The sequence below is a fragment of the Elaeis guineensis genome, chromosome 3 (genome assembly GCF_000442705.2).
Source record: "Elaeis guineensis isolate ETL-2024a chromosome 3, EG11, whole genome shotgun sequence".
NCBI classification, from domain to species: Eukaryota; Viridiplantae; Streptophyta; class Magnoliopsida; order Arecales; family Arecaceae; genus Elaeis; species Elaeis guineensis.
The window spans coordinates 114991633-115017484 of NC_025995.2; the positions used below are offsets into that span (position 1 = coordinate 114991633).

The window sequence follows — 25852 nt, forward strand, 5'->3', positions numbered from 1 at the left end:
AGTTTAATGTGGTCTTATTTACATCCTTGATTCATTGACTACAACTCTTGTAGTGGTGCCTTATCTTCTCGGCCCCTGTTTACAGCATACCTCTGTTTATGTAAATATGTTATTCTTTTGGACAGATATTATTATCTTCAACCTACTGGATTAGTGCCTTAAAGTTCCTTAAAATTGTTCATTATATATTTCTCATTTTGTCTTCTCTTCCCAGAATTAGTCCTTGCTGAATTCAATTATAATTTTCAGTACTTATTTTACATATATCAAACATGAAACATGGTTTATTGATTTCAACAAATGAGCAATTACAGCTACTATGAAATGGCTGGCTGGAAAAAAGAAAGAGAAAAGAGATACTGGAAATTCTAACTACATTAGTAGTAGAATAATACTGTAACAAAATCAACTCTCATCTGCTGGGGGCGGCCTTAACATAAGGTGTCCTCCAGTGGTCTAACTTCCATACATGCCTGCATCTTTGTTTCTTTACTCTGTCAGATTTCTAACAGGCTCATCTCGACACTCATTTCTGTGATCATTCTGTTTCTAGAATTTATTGGAAAAAGTTGGAATTATCGAATGGGAAATTTGGTTCAATATCCATCTGGGGTTCCAGCATGAAATCAAGGTCAACCATAGGGGAGTTGGTCACTGAAGTCGCAGCAGAGATCATATCCGTGAGGTCGGATTCTGAAGCATGCAGAGCTGGTCTTCCTTCACAGCTCATCTGGCATGGAACTGAGAAGTAGTTTGATTCAGAGCTTGTTGGTGAGAAAAAGTTAGGGAAGAAGCTGCTCATGTAGTTATTCTCCAGCGTCGGAGGCGAGGAGAAGATTTGGTTTTCAGACTTGAAGTTGCTGGCTGGTGTGGAAGGAAAGGAGAAGGAAGAAGAAGTGGGTACTTGATCCTCCATTTCCAAGCCTTCAGTTTTCACCTTGAGGCTTGTTCGGAAGCTTTCGAGCAACTGCTGATCATGCTGAGGATGCTGCTGATCATGATCAGCTGGAGGATTCTGTTGGTTTTGTTGCATGTCTGGTGCCTGGGGTGCTGATGCCGAGTATGCTGAGTGCACTCGTGGCCTGTGGAGGCATGTGTGTGTCCCTCGGTATGTGATATCAAAGATGGATGGATCCTCATCTGATCTCTGCACTTGTTTCGTTGCGAGACATCCTTGAGTTTTGCGGTAAGTGCACCGGTAGTAGCCTCTGCCAAAAAAAAAGGGGAGGGTTTGATGATCTTTGATAAGAGAGGAGAGTCTGCTACTATTTTTTCAAATTGCTACAGAATTGACATCTACGTCAGCAGTTAATTTGGTAACTGCTAAGAATCCCATTCTAATGGGCAGGTGGGCAAGAGATGCTTTCTAAGTCCTATCAAGCACTAAAAGAATGCATATTTGCTTATAGTGCAGTAACTTTCTCATAAAGGAGAGATGACTGGAATCAGGTGCTCGAGTAGGAAAGCAACTGGCACAGATAGACGGGTTTGCCTAACAAGCATAATTTAAAGTTCAAAACTTTATTGCTCGTTGTATTATATTAGAAGCTAATGTAAGAGATTAATTTCTTCCGTTGCACTTATATGATCCAATCCCCGAGAGTCATATTTTTGATAGAAGAATTCTAAAGTCACCAGGTCTGGAAGTAATGTTACCGATCTAAGTTATAGTTTTGACCAAAGAGAACTTATCTAAGATGGACTAGATGGAAACTTCTACCCATTAAAGTTTGTAGAGGAGAAGAAAGTGAGACTTCACTTGTGGATTCATTGACTTGTTTTATATTCATTGAACCTAATGATTTCTATGCTGTTTTGTAGGTCAATATGCACTTTTATAAACATAGACAAGAATTAGAATGAGCAAAAAATATCGGTCAAGTCAAGCAGGCAGTTCAGTTTAAATGAACTAATGATAGGCTACGGACGCTCGCCTAGCAGAGAAAAGAATGCCTAGCAGAGACAGGGTAAGAAGGGATGGGAGGGAAGAAGATTTCAGGATGCGTGCGGCTTCAAGGTTATGAAAAATAAGAAACAATAATAATAATAATAATAAAGAACTACTTGTGGCCAAGGTAGCAACTGTAAAAATACTACGCAGCCAGAGCCAGATGCCAAATACTGGGGAACAAATGCTGGACTCCAACTAGGCTCCAGCGAGACCCCTGCCACATCACAAAAGAGATCCCTTGGAGAGGAATGGTTGCCTCAGCACCAAAAAGGTGCAACACGAGTGCCTTCTGCATGGAACAGGAGTGGGCTCATTTAATCCAGTGAGGTGACATACGTGCAAGGACATCCCACCTTGGCTAGAGGCCAATTATTGTGGCACTCTTTTGTGGCGGAAGGTAAATAGCAGGGTAGGTAAGGGAAGCTCTTTCTTTCTTGTGCCCGGGTATGTTACTAACCTTGGGTGCTTGGCTCCGAGGATGTCCTTCTGCCCGTACTTCCTCCAGCTGAAGCCATCATCTAACGGCCCTTCGGCGTTGGCGCCCACAGTAGCGCGCACTTGGCTCGTCCATTTGGCCAAAGTCTTCCTGAAATTTTCGTTACAGAATCTTGTTCACAAAAGACCGCGTCAAGAAAGCCATGCGTGACAAAGCTTGAAATGTTTCTCAAACTTAAGTCTGTGAGTTTATGTACCTCTTCTTGGACATCTCCCTCCGCTCGTGTTCCTTGAAGGCTCTCTCCGAATTCTCGCTCCGGGGGCTCCCGCTGGCGGATCGCGGCGAGCCGGAGCTGGTGTTATTGGGGCACGGAGGCTGCTGCGAGCCCTCGGAGTTGATCGATTTGGCCATGGAAATGGCTTTGTTGATGCGGAGTCGTATCTGTTGTGCCAGTGACTTGCATAATTCAGTAGAGGAAGGCTCGTCTAGTCGCGCTTCGAGCTGCCCTGCTTGCTCTTCGCCTTGAGTTAGCTCCTCGATCAGCAAACTGAGGTCCCAGCTTGTTCCCTTCTCCATTTCTTAACTCCGGGGTAAGATAAGCGCCCTTTAAAGGTGAGAATTGCCGAGGAAGGCAGATGAAGAATGTATAGGAGATTGGATTGGAAAAGAGAATCAGGGCATGGCTTGCAAGGTTACTGTTGTTTTTTATAGAACTACAAGTAATTCTAGTGGAAGTCAGGTTTTGCTGATGTATTTTGAGATGAGGTATCAACTTTGCTACTTGGTGCAGTGGGAAGTGAATGAATGTTGGGGTCCAAACAGAGTGGTGTTGGAGCTTAATATAACTAAGGATGCTGAGACCTAAAAGGAGCTACTCTTGGAACTGGCTGTATAGCATAAATGGAGATGCACAAATGAGCTGGAGTTATAATGATGGGTTGCTTCAGTAACCAACTCTTGATGCAGAAGTTGATCAGGCTTGCTCGAAGAGAGTGATCCGAGGCTAATTGAAAGCGAGAACTACTTAGCCAAAAAAAAAGAAAAAGGCGAGAGCTAGAAGTGTTTCATTTGTTCCTTTCTGAATGGAAGCGAGAGAGAGAGAGAGAAAGGAGCAGATGAATAAAAGAAGGGGTTGGAGAGGGTTTTAAACGTGAAGGAGGCGGAGGGTGGGGAGTTGGGATTTAAGGCTATGGTTTTGGGTTCGTACCAGAGGAGAAAACGAGAAAAAGAACTTTGACCAAGAAAAGCGAAGTTTTTTTTTTTAAAAAAATCTATCAAGAGCCATAGACCGGTCTTTGGTCATTAAGGTAGACGAAGCTGAGTGCTGACCATTTCTTCTCTTTTTTTTCTAGAAGATTTCTGTCATTAAAATAGGAAGGTCAGAGAAAGGGTGGAAGAACTGACCAAGAATATTCAAACCTACCTCCGCGTTGGAAGAGAGAGAGAGGCGACCGAAACTGGTTTGGGTTGTATCCTTCGCACGAAATATTGATTGATCTTCTTTAGCCACGACAACCGTTAGATCGCGTATTGTACAGATCGCAAAGCAGTCTGCCCTCCTCTTTCATCGGCCATGCGCGATCCAACGGTGGATGTTGCGAAAAGAAGGCGCCTCATTCTTTCGCGTGAAAGATACAACCCGAACCCGGCCGGAAGTGACGTCCAAACGTGTTTTTCTGCTTACGCTTCGGTGATCCTAGAGTAGGACCCCACACGTGAGGTACAGCGAAGCCCTTTCTCTAATTATTTTCCTATGGAGACCCCGATTCCGGTCTACCGGTCAGCATTGAGACCTTTGGTTAATCGGTTTGCCGAAACTCCGGGACGGAAATGGATATTAATTTCTCATCCATTCTATTTTCATGTTTGATATTTTTTTTCAAACAAGTGCAAAATGCTTGGGCACCGTTACATGAGTCCATTCGGCTTATAATAAGAAAAATTTATGCGCAATATTACTAATATTAATTATACATTAAGAATATATTAAAATAAAAATCATAAAAATGTATATTATTATCATATTAATTATTTTATTTCAATATATTATTTTTATATTTGCCTTATTATTATATTATTTAATTGTATTGTTATGATAACATTGCTTATCTTACTAAATTTATTCCAATATATATAAAAGTATTATAATATCATAATTAATGTACTATATTATATTAAATTACATTAGAACAATTATATTGCCGTTATTTTAACCAATGTAGCATATCAGAATTAACACCAATATCCATATTATAATGTAGTATTATATTAATGCAATAGGATTAATGCATAATATTATAATAGAAAATCGATATATTATTATTTTATTTATAATATAGGACATTATTGTTTTATTTTTATAATTTCTTCTATATTTCTAAATTAAATCCTATTATATCATTATTTATATTGCTGATTGATTCTATTAATACAATATTATTAAATTGATATCAATATATTATTAAAGCTCTTGTATTATATAAATGTTAAATTATTATATTAATATTAAAATTAATTAATTTATTAACATTCTTATGTGATCATATGATATAAAATTTGTATAACCATTAGCATCATATCATATAATGTTAATATAATATGATAAGATATATAAATATACAATTATATTATTTTAGTATATTATTGATTAAATTGTAGTATGAGTATGGATATAAAAACATATAAATATTATTAAAATGTTGTTATATTAATATTGATATATTTTAATAATATATTATCAGCCATTTTATTAGGTTAGTTCCGGTCCTTGTGCTTATCCAAATATAAAAAATATAATTTTCAACTCTTTTATAGATTTCTTGAATTCTTTGGAATGAGAAACAATTTTTAATTTCCACCGCTAACAACCAAACACAGACTCAGACCATCTTACCATTAACATAGACCTACATGATTCTAGCATGCTTCTGACATGTATTGGACATAAACCACTGTAATTACTTAGTATCATAAAAATTTTTAATTATTATAGTGCTATAAATACCTCTGTATATTGCAAACTACCAAGATTGATAGCATTGTTTAGTCTCTATTTTTCTCCCATCTCCCTCTTGTTGACCGTTGCGGCAACAAGAGATTAATTTATCCATACGGCAGAAAATTACATACGGCAGAGATTAATTTATCCATTGCAGATCTAATCGAGGGGTGGAATAGAGTTGTTGCAACCTCCTTCTGGTTACGGAATCCAAGCTTTGAAACATTTATATGAGAGATGGATTATGAGATTAAGTGAGAAACAATCACAAGTCCAAATCTATTCATTTCGGCATCCTAGCTAAACGTACTATAGTAATGCCCAGTCTCGCAGCTCATATAGCAACTCTTTTCTTTCTTATTTTTTTTTATCTCCACCTTCGATTTTGTAGAAGTATCTTAGCATCCATCTTTTTTTCTAATTCTATACATAGAGATATCTTGTATTTGGATTAGCACCGGCCATAGAGATGTCTTGGAGGCGTGAGTATTTTTCTGAAGTTCTTTTTCTCTTGTACTCTAATCTCTTTGCTTAAAGATAGTAAAAATCTTCGTCCTTCTTCGTTCGTATTTTTTTTTTTGATTTAAAAATTTTTTATATAAATCCTGTGTGTTTGTATTGTTCATTATCTTTTCAATTTTTTATTTATTGACGTCTTGTTATAATACTATATGTATGCTATATTTATTAAATATACTTGAAAAAAATTCTAAATCAATGTAATTACAGCCTCTCAATGAAATCCTTTTTCATAAGCGGTCCTGTCTTGTTTCTCACCCTCAAAAAGGAATTGAAATAAGCATGAGTATATTTATTTAAAGTTGAAGTAATTTTATAAACATTAGAATGCAGATAAGGAAATATGTTGCCAGCAATTTGGAAAATGATTAATATTGAAGTATCAGAAGTCTTGTCGCACTGACGAATAATTAAGAAAAAAGAGTAACAGAGAAGAAAATGCAGCAAAAGATGATGTGGAGGCACACTTCAGGGGCGAAGTTGCCTCTCTAGAATTTTATTTTTTTTGTATATAATATATATGGCATATAACTTTCCATACAGCACAGATATCGGTTTGTGAGGTGGTTCCCCTTCCAGTTTGAGAAAGGTTGAATTGGTTCCTTTTTCTTCCTCTTGTAGGGGTTTGGGAATGGAAGCTTCTTCTTTCTGTTTGGAGTAGAAATGATTGTTAGAGCTTGTTGGGATATACCGATCTCGATCGATTCCGACGGACGACTCCGACTGGCCGATCGACCGACCGACCGACTGGCCGATCGACCGACCGGCCGACCGACCGACCGACTGGCCGACCGACCGACCGACCGACTGGCCGACCGACCGACTCCGACGGACGACTCCGACTGGCCGACCGACCGACTCCGACGGACGACTCCGACGGACGACTCCGACTGGCCGACCGACCGACCGATCGACTGGCCGACCGACTGACTCCGACGGACGACTCCGACTGGCCGACCGACCGACCGACTGGCCGACCTACTGACTCCGACGGACGACCGACCGACCGACCGACTGGCCGACCGACCGACTGACCGACTGACCGACCGACCGACCGACTGGCCAACCGACCAGGAAGTCTGATGGCCGACTCTCGCAACATGCCCGGCTGACCATCGGAGAGGCCCGAATCTCCACCCGACGCCACACAGCTGGCCACCGACCTAGGATCGATCGACTCCTCCGATCGCCGTATAGCCGCCAGAGCCTGTCAGCCCTGACAGCGACATGCGGCACTGCCACCTAAGGGCATTATCCCGCCTAGGGCATTGTCAACCCTAGCGATTTGACAGCCCCACGGCGATGTGACATTTTCACGGCGACTCTGATAGTCTACAGTGAGTTGACAATTCCTCAATTGTCCGCGCCATTAATGACGGTGCCATACCACGCTCCACTATAAATATCGGGGAAGGCAACAGTGCAGGGACACCCCTTGGAAACCACAGGCTTGCTCTCCCTCTTTCTCTCTCTCTCTCGATTGAGCTCTCTGTCTTCATTTCACTGTTGCCCAGTCACCTCTCTGACTTGACCGTCGGAGGGTCCCCGCCGGAGCCGCCTCCGGTCAGTGTGGACTTCCTTTTTTGCAGGCGCTCGTTTCCGGCGACCAGGCGACGAGGGGATTGGCCGCAACAGATTGGCGCGCCAGGTAGGGGGGACGCAGGCAGCAGATACTAATGACAAAGATAAGAGCTCAACGATCGAGAGTCACCGGGTCGGCGAGACGCTCTTCCCGCCAGGAAGAGACCTCTCCGCCACCCTCCACGGTGGAACCTAGCTCCCCGCATACCGCGGTCACCACGGAGGCGCAGATCGCGGCGATCGTACGGCAGATGACCGTGCTGACGGATGCCGTCAAAAGCCTCCAGCAACAACCCGCACGGCTACCGCCATCACCGGCTGGGCAACCGGCGGCACGTCCGATGCCCTCCAAGAGCAGCCGCCGACGCCCGCGTCGATCTCCGTCGCCTCCGCGGGAGCACCTGCCACAGCGCTCCCACAGAGAGGAGGGGCGGCCGTGGCGTGACGCCCATCGGTCCCGACAGCATTCTCCCTCCCAGCTGGAACGAGCGAGGAAGGAGAAGCGACCGCGAACGCCGTCTGCCTCTCTCTCGGACTCTTCCAGAGACTCCACTCCTGGGGTCTCCCAGCACCGACGGACAGACGACTACGAACGCAGGTTCGAGAAAATCGACCGTCGGCTCGCGCAGCTGCAGGTGGACGGGCAGAAGTCTTCAAACGACGTCGACTTCCAGACCGCCCAACCTCTCTCCCGACTCATCCTCGACAAACCGATCCCTAGTCGGTTCGAGATGCCGCACGTGGAGTCTTACGACGGCTCCACCGACCCAATCGACCATTTGGAGAGCTACAAAGCTCTCATGACGATTCAAGGGGCAACCGACGCTCTCTTTTGCATCGGCTTCCCCGCCACGCTACGCAAAGCTGCCAGGGCCTGGTACTCCGGTCTTCGATCGGAAAGTATCCACTCCTTCGGACAGCTCGAGCATTCCTTCGTGGTCCATTTCAGCACCAGTCGGAAGCCGCCACGAACCTCGGACAGTCTTTTCTCCCTCAAGCAGAGAGAAAATGAGACTCTACGACACTTCGTGACGCGATTCAACGCGGCCACGCTTGAGGTCCGGGACCTCAATGGAGACATGGCTATCTCAGCCATGAAACGAGGGCTGAGGGCGTCCCGATTCACCTACTCCCTGGACAAAACCCTCCCCCGAACATACGTCGAACTGCTGGAGCGCGCGTACAAGTACATGCGCGCGGACGAAGGAGCTTCCGACCGGCGCCTAACTTAAGGCACAGGCCGAAAAGAAAAATGGAAGAAAGGTCGGGCCCATGCTGAACCCAGCAGGCCCTCCACCGATAGGCTGGCCTTGCCCCGACGACGGAGTCCCAGACCGATGCATCGCAGGTATGACTCCTACACCTCTCTCCCCGCTCCTCGTGCGCAGATCCTGATAGAGATCGAAGGAGCGGAGAATCAACGTCGGCCTCGACCTCTGAAGGCAAAAGGCCCCGACCAACATGGCCGATCATCGATCGCCGAATCAACGGCTCGATCATCAATCGCCAAAACCGACGGCCTCGATCTCTGAAGGCAAAAGGCCCCGACCAACATGGCCGATCATCGATCGCCGAATCAACGGCTCGATCATCGATCGCCGAAACCGACGGCCTCGGCCCCTGAAGGCAAAAGGCCCCAACCAACACGGCCGATCAACGATCGCCGAATCAATGGCTCGATCATCGATCGTCGAACCGACGGCCTCGGCCTCTGAAGGCAAAAGGCCCCGACCAACACGGCCGATCACCGATCGCCGAATCAACGGCTCGATCATCGATCGTCGAACCGACGAAAACCGACGGCCTCGACCCCTGAAGGCAAAAGGCCCCGACCAACACGGCCGATCGTCGATCGCCAAATCAATGGCTCGATCATCGACCGCCAAACCGACGGCCTCGGCCCCTGAAGGCAAAAGGCCCCGACCAACACGGTCGATCACCGATCGCCGAATCAACGGCTCGATCATCGATCGTCGAACCGACGGCCTCGGCCTCTGAAGGCAAAAGGCCCCGACCAACATGGCCGATCGTCGATCGTCGAATCAACGGCTCGATCACCGATCGCCGAAATCGACGGCTGATTTATGTCACAAATTGACATAAAAAGTATCAATTAATATCTAAATTATCTAACTTTATTAAAAAATTGATACTTGTTATTATATTTTGCAGAAGAAGAGATCATCAATAGAAAGAACAAGAAAAGAGGATTCCAACGGCGTAAATTTTATGCAAAACGGAGTTAAATTGACCCAGGAATTGAAGAATGAAGAAAGAAAACTCAATTGGGTCAAACCCGAGTCAAATCAGATCAAAATTGGTCAAAAATCAACTGATTTGGTGATCTGGTTAGCCGCCTGGTCACAGCAACAGGCGCATGGACCATGGACCCATCGGCGCACCATAAACCCCCCTAACAACCCTCTAAAACCTCTTAGTCCCACATCTAAAGTTTTGAAAATCTTATAACCCCCAAATGCCTATAAAAAGCCCCCAAAGGCCCTTGTTTTATGTATTCTTCCTTCCGATCAAGCTTGTAACCCTAGATAGTGGGGTTTTTAGCTCTCTTTTCAAGCCTCGAGCTTTGAGGTTTTTGTAATAATTTTTTTTTATATATATAAAATCTTATTTTTATGCAATTTCATCTCTTTACATTATGCAATTTATTTTTCTTGCAATTAGGATAGTTTAATTTATCAATTTAATTTTATGCAATTAGGTTAGTTTAATTTATGCAGTTTAAATTTATGCAATTAGGATAGTTTAATTTATGAAATTAGGGTAGTTTATTTTTCTGTATTTAAATTTTGCAAGTAGATTTAGATCATGTCTAGCTAAGCATCCCTTCTAGGATTTGCGATGAAGCTAGATCATAAGTAGGGATTTTACATAGGGTTCTTTCTTTTTCTTAGGGTTTCTTTTTCTTCTTCTTTTGCCAAGAATTTTTGATGAACTACAGTTGGGTCAGAATCCCTTCATAGTTCATGCTTGATTCAGTGCATAGGAGGAGAAAACCCTAAGGGATCCTAGTTACTACTCCCCTGTAAAGAATCTTGATGGGTTATCGTTGGGCCTTAGTCCCTTCATAATCTATGCTTGGGAAAGACAAGAGGAGTAGTCGTTAGGATCAATAAAAAAATTCTAGGTAGAATTCTCTAATCTAGATCTAGTGGATTCAAAAACCCTAGATCCTTAGTCTTATTGTCTTTAGCAAACAACTTTCGACTTTCGATTTTTGTTAAAGCTCGCTTGAGCATAGATTTGAAAATCATTTTTAAAACCAAGTCTCTGTGGGATCGACCCGTACTCGCTGGTCGTGCTACTCTGCACACCGTGCGCTTGCGGTTTTATTTACAAATTTTAAGATTTGCACATCAAGTTTTTGGCGCCGTTGCCGGGGATTTGGCATTTTAAATTATTTTCAAATATTTGTTCTTCGTGCTTTATAACTCTCTTTCTTTTTCCTTTAGGTTTCTATATTTAGTTGGTGATTGCTGAAAAACTCAGGTATGCTTCTAATTTCTCTTTTATTATTTTTAGTTAATTACTTTTCCTTTAGACCTAATCATTTGAATTTACTTAATCATAAAAAAAAAAAAACAAAACAAAAGACATTTCATAATCGTGAAGTAAAATATCAAATAAAAAAAAAAATTTCTAAATTAAAATCTTTTACATTCTTGGTCATCTTGTTTATTTGATTTGCATTTTCATAATTAATCTAAGGGCATCAACCCATTAACAAGATAAGGTGGGGATTTCATTACCCTTCCTTAGCCCAAAAACCATCTCCATCATATTGCATTACCTAGACCTTTAATCTTAAAATCAATTAGACGTCAACCTTAAGGAATTCGAGCTCAATAGGACAAGGAACCCTAAGAGTTCTACCAAGTTTGAGTTGTTTGATTAGTTGGTGTCTAGGCAAGTCCCTGAGAGTGGTTTGTTAAATTGGTTCAGTTGCTGGCTGGCCAACTCGTTTGGTGTCTAGAAAGGCAACGATGAGTGAACCTCCCACCTCTTATACTTACCTGGCCTAACTAGTTGATCAATCTCCACTTGGAAGGTTTGAAGGGTCATCTTGGAACAGTTAGGAGCTGTCTAGATTTAGGTTAACCCTAGGATAGATTGAGTTTAATTTATTGATTCACTTGTTTGAAAAAAAAAAAAAAAAAATTTAAATAATTTGGTTACTTTTCTTTAGATTTAGGACTCCTTAGGATCTTCTCTTTAGAACTTTTTCTCTTTTCTTTCTTTTCCTTATACATAAAAATTTTATAAAAAAAAAAATTTATAAACATCGAGAACCGTACACCTCGTGTGTGGAGAAGAGTGTCGGGTCGTCTAGTTAGAATTGAGTCAATTCCTGTTGTTCCAATGGCTGAACCAATCCAACCCATGACCCTTAAGGATTTGTGTTATCCAGTTGGCTCCATCCAACCATCTTGTATCAGGTTGCCACAACCCACAGCTAACAATTTTAAAATCAAACCTCAAATCATAAATATGCTTCCAAAATTCACAGGATTAGAGGATGCTTATATATTTATTAGAGAATTTGAGGAGGTATGTGCAACCATGAAACTGTAATTAACAGAGGATGAGGTCAAACTTAGATTAATCAACTTTGCCCTTAAGGACAATGCTAAGAAGTGGCTTTATAGTCTGCCAAACTATTCTGTCACTACCTGGGAGGGCTTTGTGAGAACATTTTTAAAAGAAGTATTTCCCCCATCATAAAACAGCTAGGATTAGGAATGAAATAAATCAATTTTACCAACTAGCTGGTGAATCATTTTGGAAGTACTTTGATCGTTTCAAGAATCTTTTGACCCAATGCCCACACCATGGAATAGAAACTTGGAGACTATGCCAGATCATCTATGAGGGTTAGATTCAAACTCAAGAACCATGCTAGAGTCTATGTGCCAAGGCCAATTTATGGACAAAGAAACTACTGAAGCTTGGCAATTCTTAGAAGACCTAGCCGAGAAAAATTTACAGTGGGAAACAACTAGGGAACCTGATAAAGCTACACCTTCAAGAGGAGGAATGCATCAAATTCAACCAACCCTAGCATCAGAGGCCAAGATTGCAACCTTAACACGTAGATTGGAAGCCTTAGAATTACAGAGACCAGCCAATGTAAATCAAATATCTGCACCCATGTGTAAAGGGTGCAATGCACCAGACCATGTCTTAGAAGAATGTTCCTACTCGAATGAGTGTGCACAGGTGAATGCCACCTATCAAGGACCATTGAACAATCCTTATGCACCCACATATAACCCAGGTTGGAGGAATCACCCGAATTTCTCATGGTCCCAGAATCCTAATATAGGTAATCCAAATTTCAATCAGCAAAATCTAAGGTCCAACCCAGTGATGAACAACCCACCAGGCTTCCATGATAATGACAAGAAAATTACCTCTTTAGAGAAAAAGCCTAGAAGCCATGATGAAAAACATACCAGCTTTATGCAAACTATGGGTCAACTCATAAATAATAACACCCAAGCTATAGCCCGTCTGGAAATGCAAGTAAGTCAGCTGGCTTCGACCATTAGTGAACGAGAACATGGTAGGTTACCTAGCCAACATGAGCCAAATCCTAGGAACCAAAATGGTCCACGACCCCAACAAGGAAACCAGTTAATGGTGTAAATGCCATTCATACCTTAAGATCAGAAAAACAAATAGACAATAAGGTAGTTGCACTTGATGATATAGATGACTCATCTGCCGAGTCACCTTCTAAAACTACTACCTTTCAACCTCAAGCACCAGAAACTGAAAATTCACCTAGTCTAGTACTTAAAAGTCCTAGAGCTCCTTTTCCAAACAGACTGAAATCCAATAAATCTGAACATTTAGACAAAATTTTAGAGGTATTTAAACAAGTCCAAGTTAATATTCCTCTTTTAGATATAATCCATCAGGTTCCAACTTATGCCAAATTTTTAAAAGATCTCTGCACTAGGAAAAGGACCACTAATGTACCAAAGAAAGCATTTTTGGCTGCAAGTGTCAGTTCATACCTATCTAGCCATGTGCCAATTAAATATAAGGACCCTGGAGCTCCAACAATTTCTTATGTTATTGGAGAAACCAATATAAAAAAGGCCTTGCTAGATCTAGGAGCTAGTGTGAATATCCTTCCATATTCGGTGTATGAACAACTAGGATTAGAAAAACTTCAACCTACTGGGATCACATTACAGTTAGCCGATAGATCTCTCAGGATCCCTAAGGGAATGGTCGAGGATGTTCTGATAAAGGTTGAAAATTTCATTTTCCCTGTAGATTTTATTGTTTTAGAGACTGAGCCAGTTGCGAATCCTAAAGGACATATACCTGTCATTTTAGGAAGACCATTCTTAGCTACGGCCAATGCTGAAATCAATTGTCGAAATGGTCTAATGAAGTTATCCTTTGGGAATATGACCATTGAGCTTAATGTTTTTAACTTAGAACAGGAATCCTCTTCTCATGCTGATGTCAATGTAGTCCAAGATGGTATTTATGAATCCATTGACATTAGTGATGATGAAGTCGACCTAGAGTCTAACCCCTGGATAATCCATGAGTCTGAGGATGTCAATGAAATACTTAAAGAAAATCAGATTAATCAAGAATCGACACTTCCTACTGAACCAATCATTGAGATGGTGAACCATCACCTAAACCATCGATAGAGGAAGCACCCATTTTAGAACTGAAACCCCTCCCAGAACATCTCAAGTATGCATATCTAGGACCCAAAGAAACTTTGCCTGTAATTATTGCATCAGACCTAGATCCCAAGCAAGAGGAGGAGTTAGTGTCAGTTCTAAAAGCAAATCAGGAAGCAATAGGTTGGACCATTGCAGATATCAAAGGAATAAGCCCTTCTATAGTTCAACATAGAATATACTTAGAGGAAGAGGCTAAACCAACAAGAGAAGCCCAAAGAAGGCTTAATCCAGTTATGAAGGATGTAGTTAAAAAGGAGATTCTGAAACTCCTAGATAGTGGAATAATTTACCCTATTTCTGATAGCTCTTGGGTAAGCCCAGTTCAAGTAGTACCCAAGAAATCTGGGATAACAGTGGTCCAAAATGATGCAAATGAACTTATCCCAACTAGGACCCAAACGGGATGGAGGGTCTGTATAGACTATAGAAAGTTGAATGCTGCGATAAGGAAAGATCACTTTCCTTTGCCATTTATTGATCAAATGTTGGAAAGACTAGCCGGACAAGAGTTTTACTGTTTTCTTGATGGATACTCCGGTTACAACCAGATCCCCATAGCCGCTGAAGATCAAGAAAAGACTACATTCACCTGTCCATTTGGTACTTTTGCCTATAGACGAATGCCCTTTGGACTATGTAATGCACCGGCAACCTTCCAGAGATGCATGATCAGCATGTTTTCAGATATGATAGAACGATTTCTAGAAATTTTTATGGATGACTTTTCTGTTTTTGGCCTAACCTTCTCCGAGTGTCTGAATCACCTGCAATTAGTTCTAGAACGATGTAAGGAGAAGCACCTAGTTCTCAACTGGAAAAAATGTCAGTTTATGGTCAAACAGGGAATAGTTCTTGGCCATGTCATTTCTAAAAAAGGGATTGAAGTGGACAAGGCCAAAATAGATCTAATTGCAAGTCTTCCACCACCTAAATCTGTGAAAGAAATACGTTCATTTTTAGGTCATGCTGGATTCTATAGAAGGTTTATTGCCAACTTTAGCAAAGTAGCACGTCCACTGACTAATCTTTTGGCAAAGGATACCAAATTTGAATTTACTCATGAGTGCTTGGAATCCTTTGAATTTCTAAAAAATGCACTTGTATCAGCTCCAATCATTCATCCTCCTGTCTGGTCTGAACCATTTGAATTAATGTGTGATGCATCCGATCATGTTGTGGGCACAATCTTAGGTCAACGAATAAATAAGCTGCCTAGAGTGATATATTATGCAAGTAAAACCTTAAATGATGCGCAGCTTAACTACACCACAACTGAGAAGGAGTTCCTTGCCGTTGTCTTTGCTTTAGAGAAATTTGGATCTTATTTGGTTGGGACCCACACCATTGTTTACACCGATCACTCAGCCATTAGACATCTCCTAGCAAAGAAGGATGCCAAGGCACGTTTAATCAGATGGATTTTGCTCCTTCAAGAATTTGACCTAGAAATTAAGGACAAGAAAGGCACTGAGAACGTTGTAGCAGATCATTTATCCCGAATTCCAGTCGCACCATCTAGTGAACCACCCATCAATGAATCTTTCCCAGATGAGCAACTCATGTCTGTGTCTACTGAACCTTGGTTTGCTGATATTGTAAATTATTTAGCCATAGGTAAGATACCTTCTCATTGGACTAAGCAGGATAAATATAAATTCTTTGCCCAAGTGAAGTATTTCATTTGGGATGATCCTTACCTTTTTAAACAATGTCCTGATCAAATTATTAGAAGGTGTATCCCAGATAACGAAGTCATGAATATTTTATCTTTTTATCATGATCAAGCATGTGGGGGTCACTTCGCGTCTAAGAAAACTGCTGCTAAGGTTCTCCAATGTGGTTTTTATTGGCCCAATTTGTTTAAGGATGCTCATGAATATTGTAAAAGTTGTGCTCAATGTCAGAAAATGGGTCGAATCACCAAGCGACACATGATGCCACTCAACCCAATCTTGGTAGTTGAAGTTTTTGATGTTTGGGGAATCGATTTCATGGGACCATTTCCAAATTCCTTTGAAAATAAATATATTCTAGTAGCAGTTGATTATGTTTCAAAGTGGGTAGAAGCAATTGCATGTAGAACACCCGATAGCAAAATGGTCATTAAGTTTCTTAAAAAAAATATTCTCTCCCGTTTCGGTATTCCTAGGGCAATCATTAGTGATCGGGGAACCCATTTTTGTAACCGACCTTTTGCAACATTGATGAAAAAGTATAATGTCACCCATAAATTGACCACACCATATCATCCTCAAACTAGTGGACAAGTTGAAGTGTCAAACCGACAAATCAAACAAATTCTGGAAAAAACTGTTAGTGCCAATAGAAAGGATTGGTCTTTGAAATTAATTGATGCACTTTGGGCATACCGAACCGCTTTCAAGACCAATCTAGGAATGTCTCCTTATAGGATTGTGTTTGGTAAACCATGTCACTTGCCTATTGAGATAGAACACAAAGCCATGTGGGCCATCAAACAACTAAATACAAATTTGAACGATGCTGGAAACCATAGAAAGCTTCAGTTGAATGAATTAGAAGAACTTAGAAATGAAGCCTATGAAAATGCAAAGATATATAAGGAACGAACCAAAGCATTTCATGATCAATTAATTATGAGAAAAACTTTTAATATCGGACAAAAGGTACTCTTATATAACTCTAGATTACATCTGTTTCCAGGAAAGCTTAGGTCTAGATGGACAGGACCATTTTTAGTAAAGAAAGTCTTTTCACACGGAGCTGTTGAAATTGAAAACCCAAGTAATGGTGTTATCTTTAAAGTTAATAGTCAATGATTAAAACTATTCTTGGAATTACCTGTCAAGACTATTGAAGATGCCATGGTTCTTTATGAACCAACTTATTCTGATTAAGTTGCTTCGAGGTTTGGTCTGGCTGAAGACATAAAACTTAGCGCTTCTGGGAGGCAACCCAGCTTATTTAATTTCTAATGCTTTCTTTGTTTTCAGTTTGCTTAGGACAATTAAATTAGATAAACTCCATTGGGGACAATGTCGGTCAAGTTGGGGGGAGAGCTTGAACAAAATCAGGTGTTATCATTTCTTTTTCCTTTCACTATGAGTTATTTCTTGCATTTAATATATTATGTAAAATATATATATATATATATATATATATATATGAAATAAATTAATCTATAAAAGAAATAAGAGTAAGTTAGAAAGTATTTGCTAATGTAGTGAGTCACGGAGAAGATTAGCTGGTTAGACTCTTGGTGGCTTAGGTCATTTAAAGACTATTAGCACTTCCAATTGCACATGCACACTAACAAGGTAAAGTAGGTGTTAATTGTAAGGTCAATTAAGGATTTGAGTATTATTTAAATTAGATAATTTTTTCTACACCCCAATTGAAGAAATTTGAATTTAAGGAAAGAGCTACCTGCCTGAAATAAAATGCAAAACACAGAGTAAATGTGGATTGCCCTAAGCCTAGTAACCGGGTCTCTTCATCTAAGTCAAGTGTTGAGATTCGCGTCAAACGGTGGTGGGAAGGCCAGGATGCTCAACAAAAAAAAAAAAAAAAAAAATAGTGTGAAAGCTACCTTAGTTCTTTGTTTAATCTGGGGTGTATAGAAAATTAATCGAACTAAGTTATGAAAAATGATACAATTGGCCTGTACAAGTTAATACTGAAATACTAAGTTAGTTATCACTCACACAAGTGCTATAAAACTTTAAGTGTACTCTAAGAAAGCTTCTAAGTAGACCGACTACCGATTCTAATTCGAAGCTCATTACTTAGTAATACTAGAAAACTTCTTGAATTTCGATCTTAAATTAATTTGCAAAGGAAGGATCTTTTTGAATTATGATCTTATTTTGGTACATTGCTAAGGGACTAGCAATGATTAAGTTGGGGGGTGTGATTTATGTCACAAATTGACATAAAAAGTATCAATTAATATCTAAATTATCTAATTTTATTAAGAAATTGATACTTATTATTATATTTTGCAGAAGAAGAGATCATCAATAGAAAGAACAAGAAAAGAGGATTCCAACGGCGTAAATTTTATGCAAAACGGAGTTAAATTGACCCAGAAATTGAAGAATGAAGAAAGAAGACTCAATTGGGTCAAACCCGAGTCAAATCAGATCAAAATTGATCAAAAATCAACTGATTTGGTGATCTGATTAGCCGCCTGGTCCACAGCAACAGGCGCGTGGACCATGGACCCATCGACATACCATAAACCCCCCTAACAACTCTCTAAAACCTCTTAGTCCCACATCGAAAGTTTTGAAAACCTTATAACCCCCAAATGCCTATAAAAAGCCCCCAAAGGCCCTTGTTTTATGTATTATTCTTCCTTCCGATCAAGCTTGTAACCTTAGATAGTGGGGTTTTTAGCTCTCTTTTCAAGCTTCGAGCTTTGAGGTTTTTGTAATAAATTTTTTTATATAAAATCTTATTTTTATGCAATTTCATCTCTTTACATTATGCAATTTATTTTTCTTGCAATTAGGATAGTTTAATTTATACAATTTAATTTTATGCAATTAGGTTAGTTTAAATTATGCAGTTTAAATTTATGCAATTAGGATAGTTTAATTTATAAAATTAGGGTAGTTTATTTTTCTGTATTTAAATTTTGCAAGTAGATTTAGATCATGTCTAGCTAAGCATCCCTTCTAGGGTTTGCGATGAAGCTAGATCATGAGTAGGGATTTTACATAGGGTTCTTTCTTTTTCTTAGGGTTTCTTTTTCTTCCTCTTTTGTCAAGAATTTTTGATGAACTACAGTTGGGTCAGAATCCCTTCATAGTTCATGCTTGATTCAGTGCATAGGAAGAGAAAACCCTAAGGGATCCTAGTTACTACTCCCCTGTAAAGAATCTTGATGGGTTATCGTTGGGCCTTAGTCCCTTCATAATCTATGCTTGGGAAAGACAAGAGGAGTAGTCGTTAGGATCAATAAGAAAAATTCTAGGTAGAATTTTCTAATCTAGATCTAGTGGATTCAAAAAAACCCTAGATCCTTAGTCTTATTGTCTTTAGCAAACAACTTTCGACTTTCGATTTTTGTTAAATCTCGCTTGAGCATAGATTTGAAAATCATTTTTAAACCAAGTCTCTGTGGGATCGATCCGTACTCGCTGGTCGTGCTACTCTGCACACCATGCGCTTGCGGTTTTATTTACAAATTTTAAGATTTTGCACATCAACAACCATCAGATCAGATAGGAACCTCTAATGTATGTGACCCCGCAGGTTCGAACCTAAGCCGGTAGCACAGGAACCAATTCCTGTACTAATCGAAGTGACCATCTAGCAATGATACTCGACGTCTGGATAGGTCGAATAGTCATAATTGCAATAGTCAGAACCTATGTGAATATGGTTACTATATAATTCATCCCTTTTGACCCCTGTGTTTAGGATGACTCAGGATTAAACTGTCAACCCTGATTAGATCATCCGAATCGTGCTCAACTCAAACAGTCCTGTGACTCCTCACTAAGACTACCCTGGCCAAGGTTTTGCTAAATTGAAATATGACTGTACACAGCTCCAGAACTGGAGTGGTCAATCCCATCTTGACACACGCACCGACAAGTCAAGTACTTGACTACACCCAATATCCTTCCGTCACTGAATTAGAAATTCAGGTAGTCCAATGCCTAAGTACAGTGAGTTGCTTGCAAGTCACCGTGGCGATCTCAGGTCGGAGGGATAGTTATACCTATATCCCATCGGAGCAAATCTTGACACTAGAAAAGGCTCCGGAGTCAGTCACGTTCAGTGCAGATGTACCTTTACATCTCACCTGTATGCCATACCAATATCTCCACACTCCTTGGTTAAGAGGACAACCAACCCATATGGCACACAATGACCTATGCTTGATAAACATTATTGTCCTTGGTAACAACGTATCATTTGGTCGCGAACATGTTTAAGGACTAAACGACAAATCCTCCTTTGTTGAGTCTAAATAGTCCTAAGGACTTCACCACAACACAGGAGTTCATTAGAAGATGAAACAATTTATGATGAAAAATATCAAAATAATTTTTATTTATTTATAATTTATATATACTAATACAAAAGGAGCACAACCGTCAACAGACTGATGATTGGCTTTGGGATACTATTCCCAACAATCTCCTACTTGGCCTAAAGCCAATCGGTGCAGTATCTAATACCCATCTTCGACTTGAAGTCGTCGAACTCCTTCACTGCAATGGCTTTAGTGAATGGGTCTGCCAGGTTCTCCTTCCCATCAATCTTCTGAAGATCGACGTCACCTCGATCCATAATTTCTCGGATGAGATGGTAGCGGTGCAGAATATTCTTCGTCCGCTGGTGTGCCTTTGGTTCCTTCGCCTAAGCAATGGCTCCAGAGCTGTCACAGTAGAGCAGAACTGGACCAACAAGGGAGGGTGCTACTCTGAGCTCGATGATGAATTTTCTCAGCCACACCACTTCTTTGGCAGCATCTGATGCAGCGACATACTCCGCCTCGCAAACTGAATCAGCCACTGTGTACTGCTTGAAACTTTTCCAGCAAACAGCCCCACCATTAAGGGTAAAAATAAATTTCGACACACTCTTGCTGTCATCGTGATCAGACTGAAAACTAAAGTCTGTAAACCCTATAAGTCTCAAGTCCGATTCACCATAAACAAGCCACTGGTCCTTAGTATTTCTTAAATACTTCAGGATGGTTTTAACAACCTTCTAGTGATTCTCCCCTGGATCAGATTGGTATCTACTCACTACCCCTAGTGAGTATGCCACATCTGGTCGTGTACATGTCATGGCATACATCATAGATTCCACTGCTGAGCATATGGAATTCTACCCATACGCTCTCTCTCTTGAGGTATTGTCGGACAATCCCTCTTCGAGAGAGAAATTCCATGGCCTATCTTGAAATTCTCCATGCTGAATCTCTTCAGCATAGTATCAATGTACGTGGACTGAGATAAGCCAAGCAACCTTTTAGATCTATCCCTATAAATCCTCATCCCTAGGATGTAGGAAGCTTCTCCCAGATCCTTCATGGAGAATTGTGACGATAGCCAAATCTTTATTCCCTGTAATGCAGGGATATCATTCTCGATTAAGAGAATGTCATCCATATACAATATAAAAAATACTACTTCTGGACCATTAGCCCACTTATAAATGCAGGGCTCTTCTCCGTTCTTAAGGAAGCCATACGTCTTGATCATCCTATCAAAACGTATGTTCCAACTCCGGGATGCCTGCTTAAGTCCATAAATGGACCTCTGTAGCCTGCACACCTTAGACTCATCTGTGAATGTGAATCCTTCAGGTTGTATCATATACACCTCTTCGTCCAGCTCTCCGTTTAGGAAAGCTGTCTTCACATCTATCTGTCAGATTTCATAGTCCAGATGGATAGCTATCGCAAGCATAATCTGAATGGATTTGAGCATTGCCACAGGAGAAAATGTCTCGTCATAGTCTATACCATAACATTGACGATATCCCCTGACAACCAGACGGGCTTTATAGGTTTCTACCTTTCCGTCTGCGCCCCTCTTCCTCTTGAAGATCCACTTACATCCTATGGGTTTTACTCCTTCGGGTGGGTCAACCAATGTCCACACATCGTTGACCTTCATGGACTTCATTTCGGATTTCATGGCCTCTAGCCATTTCTCAGAGTCAGGTCTCTGCATTGCATCCATGTAGGTGATCGGATCCTCATCATTTTCATCAAATTCGATAGGATCTCCATCCCGGACCAAGAAATCATAGTATCTGTCCGGTTGACGTGGTACTCTACCAGATCGCCTTAAGGGTGCAGGAACAATGGGCTCCGGATCTGATCTAATCAAATCTGATTCAAGTTCAGCGACTTGTGTCGGTTTTTCTACCTACCGAACTTCCTCAAGTTCGACCTTAGAGGCAACAGTCCCTTCACCAAGAAACTCCTTTTCTAAAAAGATTGTCTTAAGGCTGACAAACACCTTTTGCTCATCAGCTAGGTAGAAATAATACCCTTTGGTCTCTTTTGGGTACCCTATGAAATTATACTTATCAGACCTAGGTCCAAGCTTGTCCGTAATTAAATATTTAACATAAGTCGGACACCCCCAAACCCTAAGGTGCGAGAGTACTGGCTTACGTTCTATCCATAACACATATGGCATTTTGGTTACAGACTTACTCGGAATCTTATTTAGAAGGTAACAAGCCGATTCGAGCATATATCCCCAGAGAGAGATCGGCAGACCAACAAATCCCATCATGGATTGGACCATGTCTAACAAGGTCCGATTCCTCCTTTCAGACACACCATTATGCTGTGGTGTTCCAGGAGGAGTCCACTGAGAGAGAATCCCATTCTCCCCTAAATATGTCAAAAATTCATTGGAAAGGTATTCACCTCCTCGATCAGATCGAAGAGTTTTAATATACTTTTCAATTTATTTTTCTACCTTATTTCGAAATAGTTTGAATATTTCAAATGACTCCGACTTATGCTTCATTAAATAGACATACCCATACCTCGATAGGTCGTCTGTGAAGGTTATGAAGTAGAAATATCCACCTCTTGCACTTGAGCTCATGGGTCCACATACATCAGAATGTACCAGACCTAAGAGTTTACTGGCTCGCTCACTTTTTTCAGTAAAAGGTGACTTGGTCATCTTCTCAAGAAGACAGGACTCACAGGTTGGAAGTGATTCACAATCACCAACTTCAAGAATTTTTTCTTGAGCCAACCTGTTTATCCTGTTCTTATTGATATGACCTAGCCTATAGTGCCAAAGGTAGATATCTGACACATTATCTATTCTAGGATATTTACCGAAGGTTTGAACCACATTAACAGGCTGTGACAGTAAGTAAATTTTATTATCTAGTTGTCCAACAAACATTGTAATACTATTCAAAATGATATTGCAAACGTTTTCTTTTATTAAAAATTGATAACCGTACATGGCCAAAAGGCCTACAGAAATAATATTTAATAAAAAGCTTGGATAATAGTGACATTCACTTAGAATTACATTACGAGAATTGATTACAAGGTTCATGATTCCTAAAGCTAGAACTGGAACTTTGCTTCTATCTCCAACGTTCAGAAACCTCTCGCCATCATCAAATCTCCTACTGACCTGCAGATCCTGCATCGAATTGCAAATATGATAAGAGCTTCCGGTATCCAATACCCAGGTAGTAGTATCACAAATGAAAAAGTTGCAAGGTGTTATCATATAATTACCTTGCTTCTTCTTCGGCCTGTTTGGATCTAGGGAGGCAATGTATAGAGGACAGTTCCTCTTCCAATGCCCCTGCTTCTTGCAAAAGAAGCACTCCGTCTGGCTCTGGTCGGGCTTGCACTTCTTGGTCTGACCCTGTGCTGACGTTCCAGCATGCGGCTGCACCTTCTTATTCTTCTTCTTTTTGTTTTTCTTTCCTTTTTTAAAAGGTCGACAACCAGAAGAAGACCCTCCCACAATATTCACCGACTCCTTATGGAGCTGGTGGTCCTTCTCAAAGTTCTACAGCAACCCCAACAAGCCGTGGTAGTTCACTGCAGACTTTGTCATTCGAAAATGAGTAAGGAAGGGGAGGAAGGACTTGGGCAATGAATTAAGGATCGCATCCTTATCGAGCTGCTCGTGCAGGGGAAAGCCCAGTTTATTTAGACGCTCAATCATTTCGATCATGTACAGTACATGATCGATGACTGAGGCCCCATCCCTCATCCGAGCATTGAAAATGGCACAACTAGTTTTGTACCTTTCAACGTCGTCAGGCATGCCAAAGGAGTCGCTCAACATTTGAAGCATCTCCTGTGGCTGAGCGTTCTCAAACCTGTGGCTAAACTCATCATTCATTGCCGCCAGCATTATGCATCGAACGGTGGTCCGATCGTTGAGCCACTTCTGGTAAGTATCTCGGACCATCCCTCTAGCGTTCGGGGCTAGCTCCTCGGGTGCCAAATCCGTTACAACATAAAGGATCCACTCATACTCAAGGATGATTTTTAATTTTTGATACCAGCTATCAAAATTAGGTTCCATGAGCTTGTCATTATCTAATAATGATCGAAGCGATAGGGTAGTGGTCATAGCTGCATAAAGAAAAACTAGACCTCTATTAGTACATAAATTATTAATACTAAAGACTTGGACTTTCGTCTAAAGTTTCTCCCAATATTTTTACGAACTGGTAGCCTCAACCTCCAATTCGAAGAATTACTTTAATTTCTTAATGGGTACTAGAATCCACACAGACTACACATGAGCCCAACTTTGGTTGGTCAATCCATGTGCATCTATGGGTAGGTTCATAACCAGTTGTTTCTCTAAACAACTTCTAGTAATAAATTTTTGCCCCAGAACCTAATCAGTAGGCTTTGGCCTCCATTGAAAAGATCTGGTTAGGTCCAATCATTAACATGACTTGATTTGATGAATCGGACCAATAAATGATCAGGTCCGACTTTGGTCGGCCAACCTGACCACCATCAGAAAGACTCAAACCAAATTATCATACTATGAATAATAATTCCATTAGTTAATAAGCATCAGGCCTTTGGACCTCCAGTGATTATTAAACTAATGGACTCATTATCACTCACTTAATGGGAGGCTATGACTTAGTTATCACTATAACTTAATCATTTTAGGGACCTAATAATTTTGAAGATTTTATTAAGTGAAGGAAGATAAGAAATTAACCAGCCAATTTCAATCCTCCCACTGACTTCACCAAGTCAGATTAAAAAAGATTTAATTAAAGTCGGCATTAGGAGCACCTAAATCAGTCACACTGATTTACCTAATGACATGGATGAGCCCTAATCACCAAGTGATCTAATCAAAACCTAACTCACCAAGTTGGCCAGGTAAGTGAGATTAGTGGTGGGGATATGCCATTAACTCGTCAGAGATCGAATCAATGCGAGTAGCTCCCACTTAAGAATCACTGGTCAAACTGTCGAACTTACCTTAGACACCAACCGGTTCATTAGTTTTAATTTGATCAACTTAGTAAATAGGGTTCCACCGCGTAGCCATGAATTAAGTCCATCTTAGTCTAGTTAAAGACATGAACTCATTCAACTACAACTATTGGAGTTGAGTCTAGAGTGTCCTTGACCTAATCTAATTCAACTTTTGATTAGATTTGACCAATTACTCTAATTAGTCTATTTCTTTAAGCTAACCTTAGGTCTAACCCAATTATGGACCTAATCCATCTAACCCATTGACCCACAAGTTTATACAATTATCTTAGGTCTTAATTCATAATTCTAGACCAACTTGACAACATTAATTCTTTTAATTAAGTATTTAGACTGATGGGTCAGGGTTTGGTATTTCAAAAATAATTTTTAAATTTAAAAATTTTATTTTCTGTTCATCAAATATGTTGACTCATTTCACAAATAGATCAGCACATTTCATAAATAGCAATCCTATTGCTAATTACATAACAGAAAATAACTCAATCAAAATAAATCATGAATATTCCTTTAGATCTAATCTAACACATTCATGATAAATTTTACAATTGAACATTTACAATTAAGTCCTTTCGCCACTTCATCTGCATGGGATATAATTGCAGCGGCACCCCTACCGCCATAGGAACCCCATCGAATGGGAGGAGAG

The 25852-nt window shown here is 40.6% G+C and overlaps 1 protein-coding gene and 1 non-coding gene across 3 annotated transcripts; both read right to left on the reverse strand.

Annotated features, from left to right (window-relative positions):
• Nucleotides 1–264: 264 nt before the first annotated feature.
• Nucleotides 265–3554, reverse strand: LOC105040720 (probable WRKY transcription factor 53). Of its 2 annotated transcripts, none has more exons than XM_010917376.4 (3): nt 2644–3554; nt 2409–2558; nt 265–1208 (listed from the first exon to the last, which is right to left on the reverse strand). In XM_010917376.4, exons 1-3 carry the CDS (start codon nt 2961–2963, stop codon nt 557–559), a joined length of 1122 nt encoding a protein of 373 aa, XP_010915678.1. In that variant the 5' UTR covers nt 2964–3554; the 3' UTR covers nt 265–556. The 2 variants fall into 2 exon arrangements, with proteins under 2 accessions (XP_010915678.1, XP_010915679.1); XM_010917377.4 differs by having other exon boundaries at nt 2409–2537; nt 2644–3550.
• An 8678-nt stretch (nt 3555–12232) lies between these two features.
• On the reverse strand, nt 12233–12339 carry LOC140856767 (small nucleolar RNA R71). The gene has a single exon (XR_012140369.1). It is a non-coding gene; the product is annotated as a small nucleolar RNA R71 (small nucleolar RNA).
• Between the last annotated feature and the right edge of the window lie 13513 nt (nt 12340–25852).